This window comes from Camellia sinensis, chromosome 12 (assembly GCF_055761805.1).
Source record: "Camellia sinensis isolate YWXY chromosome 12, ASM5576180v1, whole genome shotgun sequence".
NCBI lineage: Eukaryota > Viridiplantae > Streptophyta > Magnoliopsida > Ericales > Theaceae > Camellia > Camellia sinensis.
Genome location: NC_138972.1, coordinates 27,281,025 through 27,296,307, shown reverse-complemented (window position 1 = coordinate 27,296,307; position 15,283 = coordinate 27,281,025). Strand labels below are relative to the sequence as shown.

Below are 15,283 nucleotides of genomic sequence, written 5' to 3'. Positions count from 1 at the left end.
ATATTGATTGATTGACTGACTGATTAAGGAATCACAATCAATCAATCACAATCACAATCTAATCTAAATAAGGAAATATTCTAACAACTTCTGCTACTATAACACCCATCTCAAATCATAACAATTGTTCACTTTGAGCTAGGCCCTCAAGGGTTTAAAGCATGTTGTTACTTGGAAGGAATATGAACTCATTTATATAGCCCAGGAACTTCTCCTACCTAGACGATGTGGGATGGAATGTGATGTACAATAATGAAAGTGAATTCACTTATAGAGCATACTTAACCTGCACGTACTTGAGTCAATAAAGGTGAACACTTTTGCAAGTGTCCCAACAATTGTTGGGCAAGAATGGACATAAGAGCATAGTCAACAAGTATTCATTATTGTCTAAACATCTATGCAACATCAAAATTGCCAAGTGAAAGAAATGTCCTCAATATCATTACCTTCCATTTGGGCAAGTGTACTAATGAAGTTTTACCAATAAATACACTAGCTATGTACTAAACGGAGAGGAGGGAAAGATGAATTGAGCACTCACAATACCCATAATTACTGTAAAATCCAATGACAAATTAGCAGACGTTAATCAAGTTTTTGAATATTCTACTGAAATCAAACCTTCAAGTAGCAAGGCAAGACATTGTTGATTGCCTAAATTTCAGTTTTCCCATCCTTTCTGGATAGTTCCTAGCATCCTAAATTTCTAGACGAAATAAATGAACATTCACCTTAAACATGCTTTCATATTATGCCAGCCAAACCACATGTTATGAGTATACTTGAAACAATGGCATTTGGATCCTGTATGCACAGCGACATGCAAATTGTCTTATTATTGACTATATTGACACTTACGATATTTAACTCGCAAAGACAACAATTCTATCAGAAACTTTATTAGTCACATTACTCTCTGGATAGTTTCTGATCCAACTGAAGATGAAGCATTTTCCATGTGTCTTTTCAATAAAGTAGGTATATAAGAACAACATGCAATCATTTATTTATCTGAGCTGCGAACTCCCGTCTCTGTTATTTGTTCATAGCATGTAATGGACCTCTCTAATAATAACTAAACAAACATGCCATAACAAGTATTGCAGGCATGCACAGAGTGATCTTGTATGCTCTGTGTAAACTGAAGTCTAAATGCTTCATTAGCATGTTTTTGAACAGATACTTCATTAGCCTGTTTACTAATGCCAAAATTAAGGACATTTTGCATCATCGATACTAAATGTACGTCCTGGACAAAACAAATATATAAAGGGAAGGAAGTGTCAATCATAACATATGTATCAGTAATATAGTAAGTTACAGCTTCTCGGAGCAGCAATGAACTCACCTAACATTGTTTGGGGTAAGCTCATTGAGTGTTGATTCAATAATGGTTGGGCTGAATTTAGGGGGCAAGGATGACCCCACTAGCCAATCATTAGGAGGATACAACTGCAAAATAATTTCAAACGAACAGTTGATGTCAGCAAAGCAAGTGACTGCTGAAGAAACAACAATCACTCAGACTGAGTTTGAACAGGATGAAGATGGGGAAAGAGAACAAAAATTCAACTATTTAATTTCATGTATTTGTTTAGCAGGAGAAGGGTGGAAAATACAACAAAGTTAAATATCTTATACAACCCACACCAGAATGGCAACTTTGCTTCTAGATTCTTACAAAAAAATACAGTCACTTTTTTCTCTCATTAAAGTAGCCAACTATTGTAACTTTCTCACAAAAAATTAAACCAAATGCAAATGAGAAAATAAATTTTCCTTTCACCTTTTCTTTCACTTCACTATCTATCACTTTTGTTTTCCATCATATTTTTTACTTAATCAAATGGACCCTCAAGATTCTCATTGAAAAGTTGAAGTGCAAAGCAAGAAGCCAAAGAAAGAGAAGCAGAGAAAAGCTCAACTTCTTAACTACATCTTGTAAAAAAATAAATAAAAAGTGAAAAAAAAAAAAAAAAAAAAAGAAGAAGAAGAAGAGAGAATCAAAAACTACACTCCAGTCAATCAAAGAAACGTCTAAGCTGAGATTGAGCCTAGCTCCTATGCTACTGAACCAAGCTCAACCTCCTTGTACTTGGCCGGCTTCATCTCATTTACAGTCTAGATGAAGTGGGAACCTTCACCTTCATCTAGCACAAGTTAGCATAATAAACTGACTCAGCTTGCTTAATATTCAATGATCCAAACTCATCAAGGCAAGTGGTGGGTTGCTCTTAAATTATCCTCCAACAATGCTTCACTGCAAAAAGTAGCATCAATCTTTTCCTACTTAAATGGTACAAATAAAATTCCACATAAAGACTTAAATATATAAATAAAACCATCAAAGCAATCATGGCTTACTAAGCCAAACCAAGCCTTAGCAAGCTCATCAAATAAATTGAATTCTACACCATTTATAAGTGAGCTTGACTTGTGAACTGAAGCTTGTACCCTATACAGCTTTCTGTAAAGAATGCACCTCGGACAGTAAAAAACAATAAACATCAGGAAAAGAAGAAATTATACCATTCAAAACCAATCAACCACCTTTGAATTCAAATGACAAAACTTTTTTTTTTTTGATCAGCAAAAACAGAATTTATTGAATAGATCAAAAAAGAGGCAAGGATGAGGCATCCTCTACAAGTAAGAAAACACAGAAAGAAAATGCATCTCCACAAAACAAAAAATAAAATCCAGAAACAACTCCTAATCCAATAACCACTTGCATATTCATGCCACCGTCATCCATCTAAGAATAATCATGGGGAGAATTTGGCTAACCATGGGCCATGCAACTTTTCAACCCCCAGTTAGCAGATAAGTGGGATCTCAAGGATGAAAAGTTCAAAGGATAAATTATTTATCAAAAAAAAGTTCAAAGGACAAATCAAAAGATGCGCAGCTTATTCATTATTTCATCCTCTTGGAAAGAAGATTAAAAAAAGAAGACTATCAAGACATAGCACAAGGATGGTAACTGAGACTGGTACAACATCCAAAAAAATGAACATTCTGTCGACAAAAGAATTTGAAGAGGGTTGCACATGCTACTTTTATAAGTATGGTGGGAACCGTATGTTAAAAATGAAATTGCAATTGTCATTTCCTTTTTCCATTGTTATAAAATCCTGTTTTCTCATAAAGTTTGTACAAGAGACTATCAGGTTTAAAAGAATTTTGGTCATCATTGAAAAGAATATACAAAATAAAAATAAAGAAGATAATCCAAATTCTTAATTAAAAATCGACACAAAAATAAGAAGAAAAACATCTCCACAAAGGTAAATAGCCTAAAATTGCAATGCTTTCTAATGCAATATCATGCACAAGGATCAAAATTTTGTTGCAGCACGACATTTAAAAAGACTCCGAAAAAGGAATATCTAGTAAACATGCCACAAATGCAATGGAAATAGCAAAAAAAACTTTGAAAGACAGGTGAACACTTGAAGCACAGAAGAAGATTTATTAATGCATATTAAAATAATTTCCAACAGCGCTATTACAGCAAAAGCACACTTAGAACAGTTTCAAAGCTGATATTCTTTTGTACTATAAAATAATCATAGACAAAATATAACGTTGTCATATGAACTCAACATTTTAACACAAGTAAAACAATTCAAAATAAAGGTCATAGCAATTAGAAACTAATATTCCAAAAGATCTTCCAGTTATTCTGATATTGGTTCACCTCTTCTCCTTATCTACTTATTCTCAAAGAAATTCGAGAATTTTTTATGCATGTGCTTTTGGGTTCTAAAACTCAACAATAAGGCTAAAAGAATAATAACCTTTTGTTCTTTTTAGACTATATTGCTGTCGACAATAAATTCAAAATAATAATAATAATAACCATCCCAAACATTTTACGAGCAGTTTTCAGTTTTTTATGAAAAGTTTATTTTTATGAATATCAGCATTTTGGTTTTGCAACCAAGCTTTATTGTACTAGAAAGAAAAGACATTCAGCTAATTCCATGCAAAGAGAATTTTCATTTCTGTACAGATAAAATAGATTCAAAGAAACTTTGATGTCAAATGCGTTGTCTAATTCCCCTGCTAAAATGAATATAGAGACCATCACTCTGGTCCACTATTGCCATATATGACCAAGCTTTGAAACCATACTGTTTAAAGTCTCATTTTCAAAAGAGATGCCTACAAAATTAGGGCCACCATTATACAGAAGCTCCAACAACTCAAGGAACTAGACTATCTAAACCAGTAAAGATCATGTTATTGCCCATAAACTACGCATGATACGAACATGCCGACACAGGAAATTTCCAAAATATCAAGACATAACACAATAGTAATCCAAAAAAGGGCTCAATATCAAATGTTTCGACTCCAAAATAAAAACTACACCTCCATTAAAGATTCTCCTGTTGTGCTCCTAGATGCATCACCAAAAACAAATCACTAAAGACTCCGGCCCATTTCTTTTTTCTTCCCTTTTTTTTTTGACAAGTAAATATATTAGAAAGGTGCCAAAAAAAGGAGCACAGTCACCACTTTACACCGGCTATGTTTGATTTCGGTTTGGATTAGGCAGATAAGATACCCCCGAATGTGTAAGCCAGGCAAAGGCATTTTAGTCATTCACATGCAAAAGAGTTATCCCCGGTTTAACTGTCCCACCCCTAGGACAAAATAATCCCTCATATGTAGGTAAAGGGGTCACGTGGGATTAGCTATTCTGAGCAACTTTTGCAGTACCAAATGTGGGATTATTTACGAAACAACACAAGGATGAGGGAGAAGTCACAAGTCACTACATCTTAGTTGCCAACTTCATATGCAAATGGAAATACAGCATGAGTTACGTCAGACAGATCAGTAACAAAGGCACATACGCTTCCACAGTCCACCATTAACAGTTGGCCTCTGAAAACTCCCACTAATAAAAGCCAACATAACTTGATCATTCATTTAAGAATGGAAGTCAATGGCTTTCATGGATGAAATAAATAGACTTGGTTATCAAAAAGAGGACAAAACATGTTCTTCTTCTCATGCAATATATATATATATATATCTCGAGCTTTTTTTCTCTTGCTAAAAAAATAAAAGAACAGAATTCGATGTACATCATGTACTAAACAAGCTCTTAAATACTTAACACTGATAATTAAACAGCCAAGACATAGATAAAAGATACTTGCAAACTGCCTTCAGACACAAAGAAAGAAAGAAAGAAAGAAAAAAAAAAATTCAATGAAAAGGAAACCACAGTGCAATCAATTTAAGAGTCGGGAATTTACGAGATTACTAGAATGTTCTACGAGAATTTCACACAAATTCTACAGATACAAGTTGAGAATTCAAACAACTAAATTTGGCACAATTAATATGTATATATGTAAATATATAGCACATATTATGTATGTAAAATTACTAACCCCGTCAATTGTGTCAATTAATATGTATATATGTAAATATATAGCACATATTTATTGATAAGGATGGGGGCCTATTAAACTACTGCCATCAACATCAAATTGCAAAATTAACACCAACTTATATTTACATATGTAAGCACCGAAATTTTCCATTATTAGGGTGAGCAAGTTTGATTATCGTGCCATGTCAAGTTTTGATACATTTTTTTTTGAAACATGATTTAATTTTTATTTTTAAATAGATCCGGCTGTATAAATAAATAATGTAACAAAAGGACATAATGTTGAGATTAGGATTTATGGAAACTAGTACTAAGTACATAAGGTTGAGATTAGGGTTTCAAGGAAATGGATTCCCCAAAATCAAATTATGAAAGGTTGGTCCCCCTAATGCAATCCTTGAAGTCTGCAACTTTTCCTCAAGTCACAAAAGAGATAATCATAGTAAACCAAAAGCATTTTAGATTCTCAAAAGCCTATACCCCAAGCCCATTAAACTAAAATAATCAACCCAAACAAACTTTTTAATCCCAACTAAAAAAAATCTCAACTCTAAAAAGCCAATTAAAATTTTTTTTGCCAAACCACAACATAATATAGATATAATATTTATTGGTGGGCCAGTTTTCTAATTGAATCTTTGTGTAATGGGTGCAAGCCACGCACCCATTAAACTGAAAGACTAAAATCTTTATTATCTGCTTGGTTTGTATGATATTTGGTAGCTTACCTAACTTAGTGTGATTTGATTGTTTCCATCATGTAAACAAAAATTGGATGTAAAACACAGAAAATTTTCTATTGTTGATAGATTACCCTTTGGGGCTTTGTCATTGAAAAGATGAATATTATCAGAATTTGATATGGAAAAACAAAACCATGGTGTATTAATTTGTTAATCTACTCTCAGAAAGACACAGCAGCGTGGGGATCAAAGGGCTGAACCTGTCAAACTTTGAGCAGTCAATGGCACCAACAACAAGTGTAATTCAAGATTTCCGGTATATATATATGAACTATCGTTTTTATTCCGTTTTTATTATGTCCATGTTATCTTAGGTTAACAACAATGTGATTTGGGATTGCAGGATTCAAAACAAAGGTGAAAAAGATACTTGCAAACTGCAATCAATTTCAGACACAAAGAAACAAAGAAAGAAAAAAAAAATTAATGAAAAGGAAACCACAGTGCAATCAATTTCAGAGTAGGGAATTTACGAGATTACCAGAATGTTCTACGAGAATTTCACACAAATTCTACAGATACAAGTTGAGAATTCAAACAACTAAATTTGGCACAATTAATATGTATATATGTAAATATATAGCACATATTATGTATGTAAAATTACTAACCTTGTCAATTGTGGCGAAAATGGACATGTTCCGTGACCTCCCAATCCCCAGCCGCCGAATCAGCGCAGACGACATCCGGGTCGGGTGGATGCCGCCACAGCAGGAAGAAGCGATTTCCTCCCAATCGTTTTTTTAAATTTTTTTTCCCCTAAACGTCTCTCTCTCCCATCCCCCATTCCCCCCTCTCTCTCTCTCCCCCTCTCTGTTTCTCTCTCTAGGGTTTCCCTGCCCTCCCATGGCTTCTCACCTCTCTTCTCTGTGCAGGTTTCTCTTCAAATCTCTCTTTCTTCGAAGCCGTTTTGGGAATCTTCAACGTTTATGGAGTGAGAGACATGGTGAATTCACATAATTTGACGGGGGACGATGCTGGATCTATCGTTGGGGAGAAGAGAACGGAGAGGACGTTGAATTGGGGGTTCCGTTGCCGAAGAAGGCGAGGGATGGAGGCGGATTGGTTGGGAATGTGAAGAAAGTGGAGGAGGAGGAGGACGACTGTCCATTCTAGAGAGAGAGAAACCCTAACCAAAACTTTTCAGAGAGCGATAGTGGGTTCGGGATGTGAGCTTAATAGCAAATGAGAGAGGAGGATAAAAAGATATAGCCGTTGTTGGGTACCAAACACCCACCTCAAAATTCTAATAAAAATCCTCATAACCAAATTCTTTTGAAATTGTAATTCTAATAAATAAAAAAAAAATCAAAATTCAAAATTCTTTTTTAAATGTGTAATCAAACACACAATTTAAAATTTAATTTAAAATTCTTTTCAAAACTCATAACTAAACTCTTTTTAAAATTTTATTTAAAGAAAAATTTTAAAAAATATTTTTTTATTTTATGTTTTAAGATAATGATTTTATTTTTTAAAATATTTAATTTTTTTTAATTTCAAAAAAAAATTGGATGGCCATATATATCTAAACCATAACAAATTATTTGGCCAATACTTAAAAAATAAGGACAAATTACAAACACTCCCTCGAGGTTTGGTGAAAATACAAATTCCCCTTGAAGTTTGAGAAATTACATCCTGCCTCCTGAAGTTTATATTTCCATAACAAATTGCCCCCTGAGGTTTTTATTTTCATACAAATTTCTCCCTAATTTGATATGCAAATTTGACCTTCAGGGAGTGATTTGTAATTTCTCAAACCTTAGGGAGAATCTGTATTTTCACCAAACCTCGAGGGGGGTGTTTGTAATTTGCCCAAAAAATAACAAAAAATATTTTTCAATAAAATAAAAAAATTAAAAAATATATTTTGATTAAAAAGTTTTTGAATTGAGTTTTTAGTTTTGAGTTATATATTTGGTTATGAGTTTTAAAAATAGTTTTTGAATTGAATTTGGAGTTATGTGTTTGCTTATGATTTGAGTGTGGAGTTGTGTTTTGAATTTAAAAAATTTACAAAAATGAAATAAAATATTTAAAATGAAAAATAAATTTTTCTTAAACGTTTTTAAATATTTAAAAGAAATAAATTCGAAAAATTTCAAAATACAACTCAAAATTCAAAAATTTAAAACTCAAAAATACAACTTAAAACTCTTTTCAAAACTCAAAATTCTTTTCAAAATTCACAATTCAAAAACTCAAAAATATTTTCAAAACTCATAACCAAATAAATTTTTATTTTTTAAAAACTGAACTCACAACTCCACACTTAAAATCACAATTCTATATTTAAATCATAATTATAAAATTAAACTAAACGGATTTTACCCTTAACTCTTACACTACTAATATGCCTTGCAGATACTCTCTCTCTCTCTCTCTCTCTCTCTCTCTCTCTCTCTCTCTCATACAGAGATGAAATTAGGATTTTATTACTACAGGGGTTAAAAGATAAATAATATTTTTTTACCGTATAGACAAATACACACATATGTGCAATATGATATATAATTTTTATATATACACATAAAAAAATTTAAATATCATATTAACAATCCCTAATAGAATGAATAAATTTTTTTCTAGAAAAATAACAGAGAATAAAAGATGAGAAAGGAATGAAGTATATATCTTTTATACTAAGATGCTATTTTATTTATAAAATAATACATACATATATATATATATATATATATTTAGAAGTACTACAGAAAATAAAATTTTCACAGAGACAGAAGGGTCATGACCCCTCATAATCTTCTCCTAGTTCTATCCCAGCACTCATACACTCACTTCATTCTTTTAATAAAAAAAAAATTATCTTTATATTTTTAAATTTATTTTATTTTATTAAAATATATCTAATATTTAATATACAAATTCTATTTTTATAAAATTGATATTGTTCTAAAAATATATTTAAAATTTTAAAATGCAACTAATATTTCACATATTTAATAAAAATTTAAATTAATAATCTAAAATATATAAAAATTTATAGAATTAAAATAATTTGTATGACTTAAGTTAATATAAATAATAAATTACTTTTCTAATTAATATATATATATATATATATTGGTAGGAGAAAACGTTTAGAATAATACAATTGTAAATAAAAATATATTAATTCAAACCACGCAAATAATAACTCAAACCAAAATAATAATATAATAAAAAAAATAGGGGCCATGTTTGATCTCACACACAAAGTAAGACTTACACCCACACAAACTAAACTTACACTTCACATAGACTAGACTTGTATCCCTACGCATATTAGACTTACACCTCACACTCTATATAGATTAAACTCGTGTCCTATATAGATTAGACTTGCATCCCTACACAGATTCAGCTTGCACCCCTCACAAATTAAACTTGCACTTCACACTAACTAAACTTTCACCTCCACACAGATTCAACATACACACCAACACAGACTAGACTTGCACTACTACACAGATTTGACTTGCACACCCTACGCATACTGAATATGCATCCCTACATAGACTAAGGTCTCGTTTGGCAAGTGGTGATTTTAGTCAAAAAGTCACTAAAAAAATCAAAAAATCAACAACTTATACCAAAAAGTCAAAGATTTCATTTTCCTCTCTATTTATTGCACATCTTTTCATAAAAAAACCAAAAACTCATCCCAAACATTCTAGTTTTTTTTTATGTCATATTTTAGCCAAAAAGTCAAAAATTACTAAAAAAGTCTGTTCCCAAACGAGGCTTAAACATGCACCCCACACAAATTAGATTTGCACCTTTACACAAATTCAACTTGCACCCTTCATAGATTTAATTGCACCCTACACAGACTAAGCTTGTACTCCCATATAGATTTGACTTGCACGCCAACACAGACTAGACTTGCGCAACTACAAAGATTTGACTTGCATACCACATAGACTAAACTTGCACCCTTACGTAGATTCGACTTGCATGCTAACACAGACTAGACTTGCACCACTACATAGGTTTAACTTGGACACCACACATACTAAACTTGCACCTACACATAATGAACATGTACCCCCACACATAATAGACTTGCACCCTACAAAGTACTTTAAAAAATATATATACATCTGAGTTATTTATAAATGAAAAAGATATTACAAAAATATTTATAATATTTTATATTATTTTTTTAAAATTAATTTTTAAATAAAAAATATTATTTTATCTGTGAAGAAAAAACGTAGAGACTAATAAAAATATTAACTCAAATTATACAATTAATATAAAAATATTATTCAAACATACAAATATTATTTTAATTAAAAACAAAAATAGAATCATATGAAAATGAAAAAGATATTTTTTTTATCAAGCTACTTTTAATTTTTTTTAAAAAAAATAAAAGACAAAATTTAAAAATTCAACCAAACAGTTTACGTTTCAAACTTAAAACTAGTTTAAAAAAATTAATCGTACAACATATTTCAATTTTATAAATAGTTGTAAAAATTAGTCACGGGGAAAAAAAAATCACATAATATTGTAGACACCCCATTTTGACCGGCCCTAAGACTTGGGCGCTTTCTTTTGATTACCTGATGATGACAATCAGAATGTGAAGAAGGGGTATACCTCATAGAATAGAATCTCCCAAACTTTTAGGGAGAAGGGGTACCTGCTGAGCACAATCGAATTTGTTATGGGGCCAAACAGTATCACTTTGGTGCTCTTTAAGCCCATTTGGTGCTTTTTAAACCCCATTTTATTTTTGGCCACTTTGAGGCAAAAAATATATAATATTTATCATAAAAATATATAACAAAAGCGCATATGGTTTACATATTTTAGCATTACCCTAACAACATTTGCATGTGATGTCTCTTGTTATTCATAGCCCTTTCAGACCGTCATGTAGAAAAGATAATGAGAAAGAAGAGAATTTAGAAGTGGACAACTAACACGAGATATCGTGGATTAATATATATATATATATATATTTCACTATTGCGTTATTTCAATAAAAAAAAGACGATGATAGTTAATTTTTTTTATACATTACATAGTTGTACCTTATAAAGAATGACTTTTATGTATAAATTGAAAGAGATATTTATATGGTGTAATCAAAAGCTTCTTAGAAATAGATATACAGATAACAACCCTTTGCTAGGGGTGTAAAATCGGCCTGGCTTGGCCCGTCTAGCTTGGTCCTGCTCAGGCTCTTGCCAAAAATTAGGGTCAGATCGGGGCCAGTCCAGTTCAAAAAAATTTAGGCCTAGGCCCAAGTCCAATCCTAGGGTTAATCAGACCTCGGGCCTGGGTTTGGACTTGGTCTTGGGCTTAGCTTGCAAGTGATGTTGGGCGTCAGACGGTTTGGGCCTCAAGTTGGGCTGTTCAGGCTAGGTCAAACCCAAAAAAGCATGGACCTAGCCCTAGACTAGGGGGTCGGGTTGTGTCGAATATCGGGCCAACAGACCATTTTTACACTCATTCCCTTCCCCCTCTCCTTATTTATTTTGCTTTTGCTTTAATTTTAATTTTTTTAATTTTTTTAATTGTTTTTTTTTGCTTTTATTTATTTATTTGCAAAAGTTAGTGATTAATTGTTAGATTAACACCATGGAGAACTCACACCCTCTCCTTGATTAGATTAATGGTTAAACCAATGACTTGGTACGAATACAACCAAATACCATTAATCTTATCTTCCCATCTTTCAATTTTTCTTTGGCAAGTGATTTTTTTAGTAAATTTTTTAAGTTAAAATATGATGTGAAAAAATTAAAGTAATTGGAAAATTAAAGCACTTCAATTTTTTTTTTTAGAATAAATGTGTAAAAGAAATGAAAAAGAATTTTAAAATTTTTTATATGATTTTTTAACTTTTTTATTTTTTTTCAATATGTTTTTAACTATTTTAACACCAAACAATTTCTTTTCAATCACAAAAGCATTGCAAACATTATTTGGCTGATTTATAGTTAAATGCTATGCACAATAAAATTACAAGAAAATTTATAGTTGTGGGCCCTGCTAGATAAAGAAAATTCTGCATTATTAAATGTACAGATTTGGTTTTTCCCAAGTCAGTAATGATGCATCCCTTTAATTTGGGAGTTCTAAAAGAGCACTAATAATGTGAGAAATAAAAAAAAAGAAGAAAAAAACCAAAATCAAAAATCACATCACATGAGACCTACACACCAATTAAAACTATTAAAACTCTTAATTTAGAGTTCCCAATCTTTTTTTCTTCCCCAAATACATAAGAATGTTTTGTTAATGATTTATAGTGGTGTTTGATTATCACGTGTATTGGTTGCCTTTTTTGTTTTTTATTTTTTTATTTGAGTGTAGTGGTCGTCTTTGTTTTTAAATTTAGTGATGCTAGCTTATGATATAGTGGTGATAGTAGTGAAACACATAAATGGACACATTAATTTTCAAATATTTAAGGGTTAGAATTAGAGATTCTTATGGTGTGATTATTTTTTTTAAAGGGTGTGTACACTAGTCATTTCTTGAATTTTTAGATGTTTAGGTCCAAATTAACATAATGTTTTTACAAGAAAAATGATATGTCACCATAATTTTTATATAAAATTTACTCTCAAAATGATGTAACAATGATAAAAATTACACCCATATAGCATTACTTATTTTGTTTTTATTGCAATATTTGTGTACAATTTTTTATTTTTATTTTTTATATAGCACTACTTGTTCTATAATATGAAAAAAGTATCCATATAATATTATTTTCTTTTCTATTTTTTGTTTTGCAAATATACATCTATTTTAATATTGATTGGGAAAATTATTGCAAATTTAATGATATTCTTTTTTTAATTTTTTTTTATAATTATAAAAATGTATATTTTAATATATTTACGTACAATATTTTCGCTATTTCCTTCCCCTCTCTTCTCATTTATTTTACTTTTTCTTCCATCTTCAACCCTTCTTTTTTCATTGTTTTTTTGCTTTTATTTTTTATTTTCTTATTAGCAAAAATTAATAATTAGTTATTAGATTAACATCTAAGGGAGTTGAACTCACACCTTTTACTTTTTCTTCCATCTTCAACCCTTCTTTTTTCATTGTTTTTCTGCTTTTATTTTTTATTTTCTTATTAGCAAAAATTAGTAATTAGTTATTAGATTAACATCTAAGGGAGTTGAACTCACACCTTCTCCTAACAAACACTAAATCTTGCCTCCTATTATACTCCTAAGAGTGTAACTCAAAATTTGACCAAAGGACTAGCCACGCAAGTGGTTTAACAATAGTGACTACATTGGTACAAATACAATCAAATACCATTACTCGTCTTCCCATCTTTTAATTTTCTTTTGGGAAGCGATTTATTTTTAGTAATTTTTTTATTAAAATATGAAGTGAAAAATGAAAGTGTTTGTAAATGACTCTAATTTTTATTTTATTTTTTTATAGAAAATATGCAAAAAAATAAAAAATGAGTTTTTATTTTTTATATGACTTTTAAGCTTTTTGATTTTTTAATAAGTTTTTAACTATTTTAATACCAAACTTCTCCCCGATCACAAAGCATTGTAAATATCATTTCGGTCGTTTATAGTTTAAAGCTATGCACAATAAAATTACAAGAAAATTTATAGTCGTGCCCCTGGTTAGAGTAAAGAAAAATATTGTCGTTCTTGTTTGTCATCCTCTAAAAAAATTAAAAAGTCAAAAAGTCACTATCCTATTTAAGTCATATCATCTTATTTAAGTCATATCATCTCTCTATCACATCACTTCAAACCCAACCCATACCCAACTCATATTTTATAAAAAGTCAAAAAATGCACTTATTTAGAAGTCATATCACCTCTCTATCACATCATTTTAAACTCAACTCATATCCAGCTCATATTTTATAAAAAGTCAAAAAGTGCACTTATTTAGAATATCCCAAAAGTGTATTGTTTTGATTTTCCCCAAATATTTAGGTTGTATTCGGTTGATAAATTTTAGTAAGGATTTGAAAAGAAAAAGGAAAGTTCTGTGAAATGTAAATAAAATGTAACTATATTTTATTCGCATTTTACATACTTTTTCCCTTTCATTTGCTAAATCTCCAACCAAATTTATTAACCAAGATAACATTAGGAATGTTTGGTTAATGATTTATAGTTGTGTTTGATTATCACGAATAGTAGTGGTTGTTATTTTTTGTTTTTTTGTTTTTAGAATTGTGTATAGTAGTTGTCTTGGTTTAGAAATTTTGTGATCCTAGATTATGATGTAGTAGTGATGGTTATGAACCAAATAAATGGCAGACATTAATTTTTATAGCTAGAGGGTGGGTCTAGCGGAAAGCTGAGGAGTTCGCAACAGCTAAATCACGATCTTCGGACGAGCTCATATTGACACAAGGCTGCCTATTTTCAATGCTGGGAGTGAAGCAAGAAAAATCTCTCATTTGAGGCCTTTCACAGCCATAATAATATCAACAAGCCTGAAACTCTAGTTAATAAATCAAAAGAGGGATGAACCTGAGAGATAATAAGAAGAGGAAATATCTTTACGCTTTACTAATATAATTATATAGGTTTTCTTACTTTCTTCGCATGCTTTCGGCGTCGTGTTCGTGTCGTGACATTTTGAATGTGTCAAAATTATCTTAATAATAACCTAACTCATGTATTATTTCGTGTTATTGTGTCATGTCATTTCTGATTTGTATTCGATTTGTATAGTATTAACGTGTCATGTAAAAATATTTTACCATAAGCTAAAAATATCAAGCGTACAGAAAAAAAAAAAAAAAAAAATTCTTCACAATTTAATTTTTATGAAACTAATCTATATTGAATGAAATTATTCATAAGAATATTTGATTTCAATTCAATTTGATTTTCTTAATTTACAAAAACAATATCTTATTATTATATATATATATTTTTACTAAATTAACTCAAACAGTAGACAAATAAATTTTCAATTGAAAACAAAAACAAAACCTTTATTAGCTTTAAAATCCTATTTTACATGCTTTTTTCTTAGTTAGATGGAGTTATATAAGAGATTAAAAAATGTCATAACACCCTTTAATAGAAATAATATTAAATATGCAACTAATTTTTCATTATACCGATTATTCGTGTCAGCTTTGTTCTATACAAAT

At 30.6% G+C, this 15,283-nt stretch overlaps 1 protein-coding gene across 16 annotated transcripts in view; it reads right to left on the bottom strand.

Moving 5' to 3' along the window:
• LOC114278966 (rRNA biogenesis protein RRP5) overlaps positions 1-15,283 on the bottom strand; it is a 151,094-nt gene that overhangs the window by 28,825 nt on the left and 106,986 nt on the right. For 15 of the 16 annotated variants that reach the window (XM_082898201.1, XM_082898200.1, XM_082898203.1 and 12 more), the window contains exons 1-2: positions 6,771-7,389; positions 1,352-1,455 (exon numbers count right to left, since the gene is read on the bottom strand). Coding sequence is in view for 6 of the 16 variants with exons in the window: in XM_082898203.1 (XP_082754329.1) it covers positions 1,352-1,455; positions 6,771-6,845 (179 nt within the window). In the remaining 10 variants the exon portion in view is untranslated. Of the gene's footprint in view, positions 1-1,351; positions 1,456-6,770; positions 7,390-15,283 lie in introns of those variants that run through there. The other variant, XM_082898202.1, reaches the window with a different exon arrangement.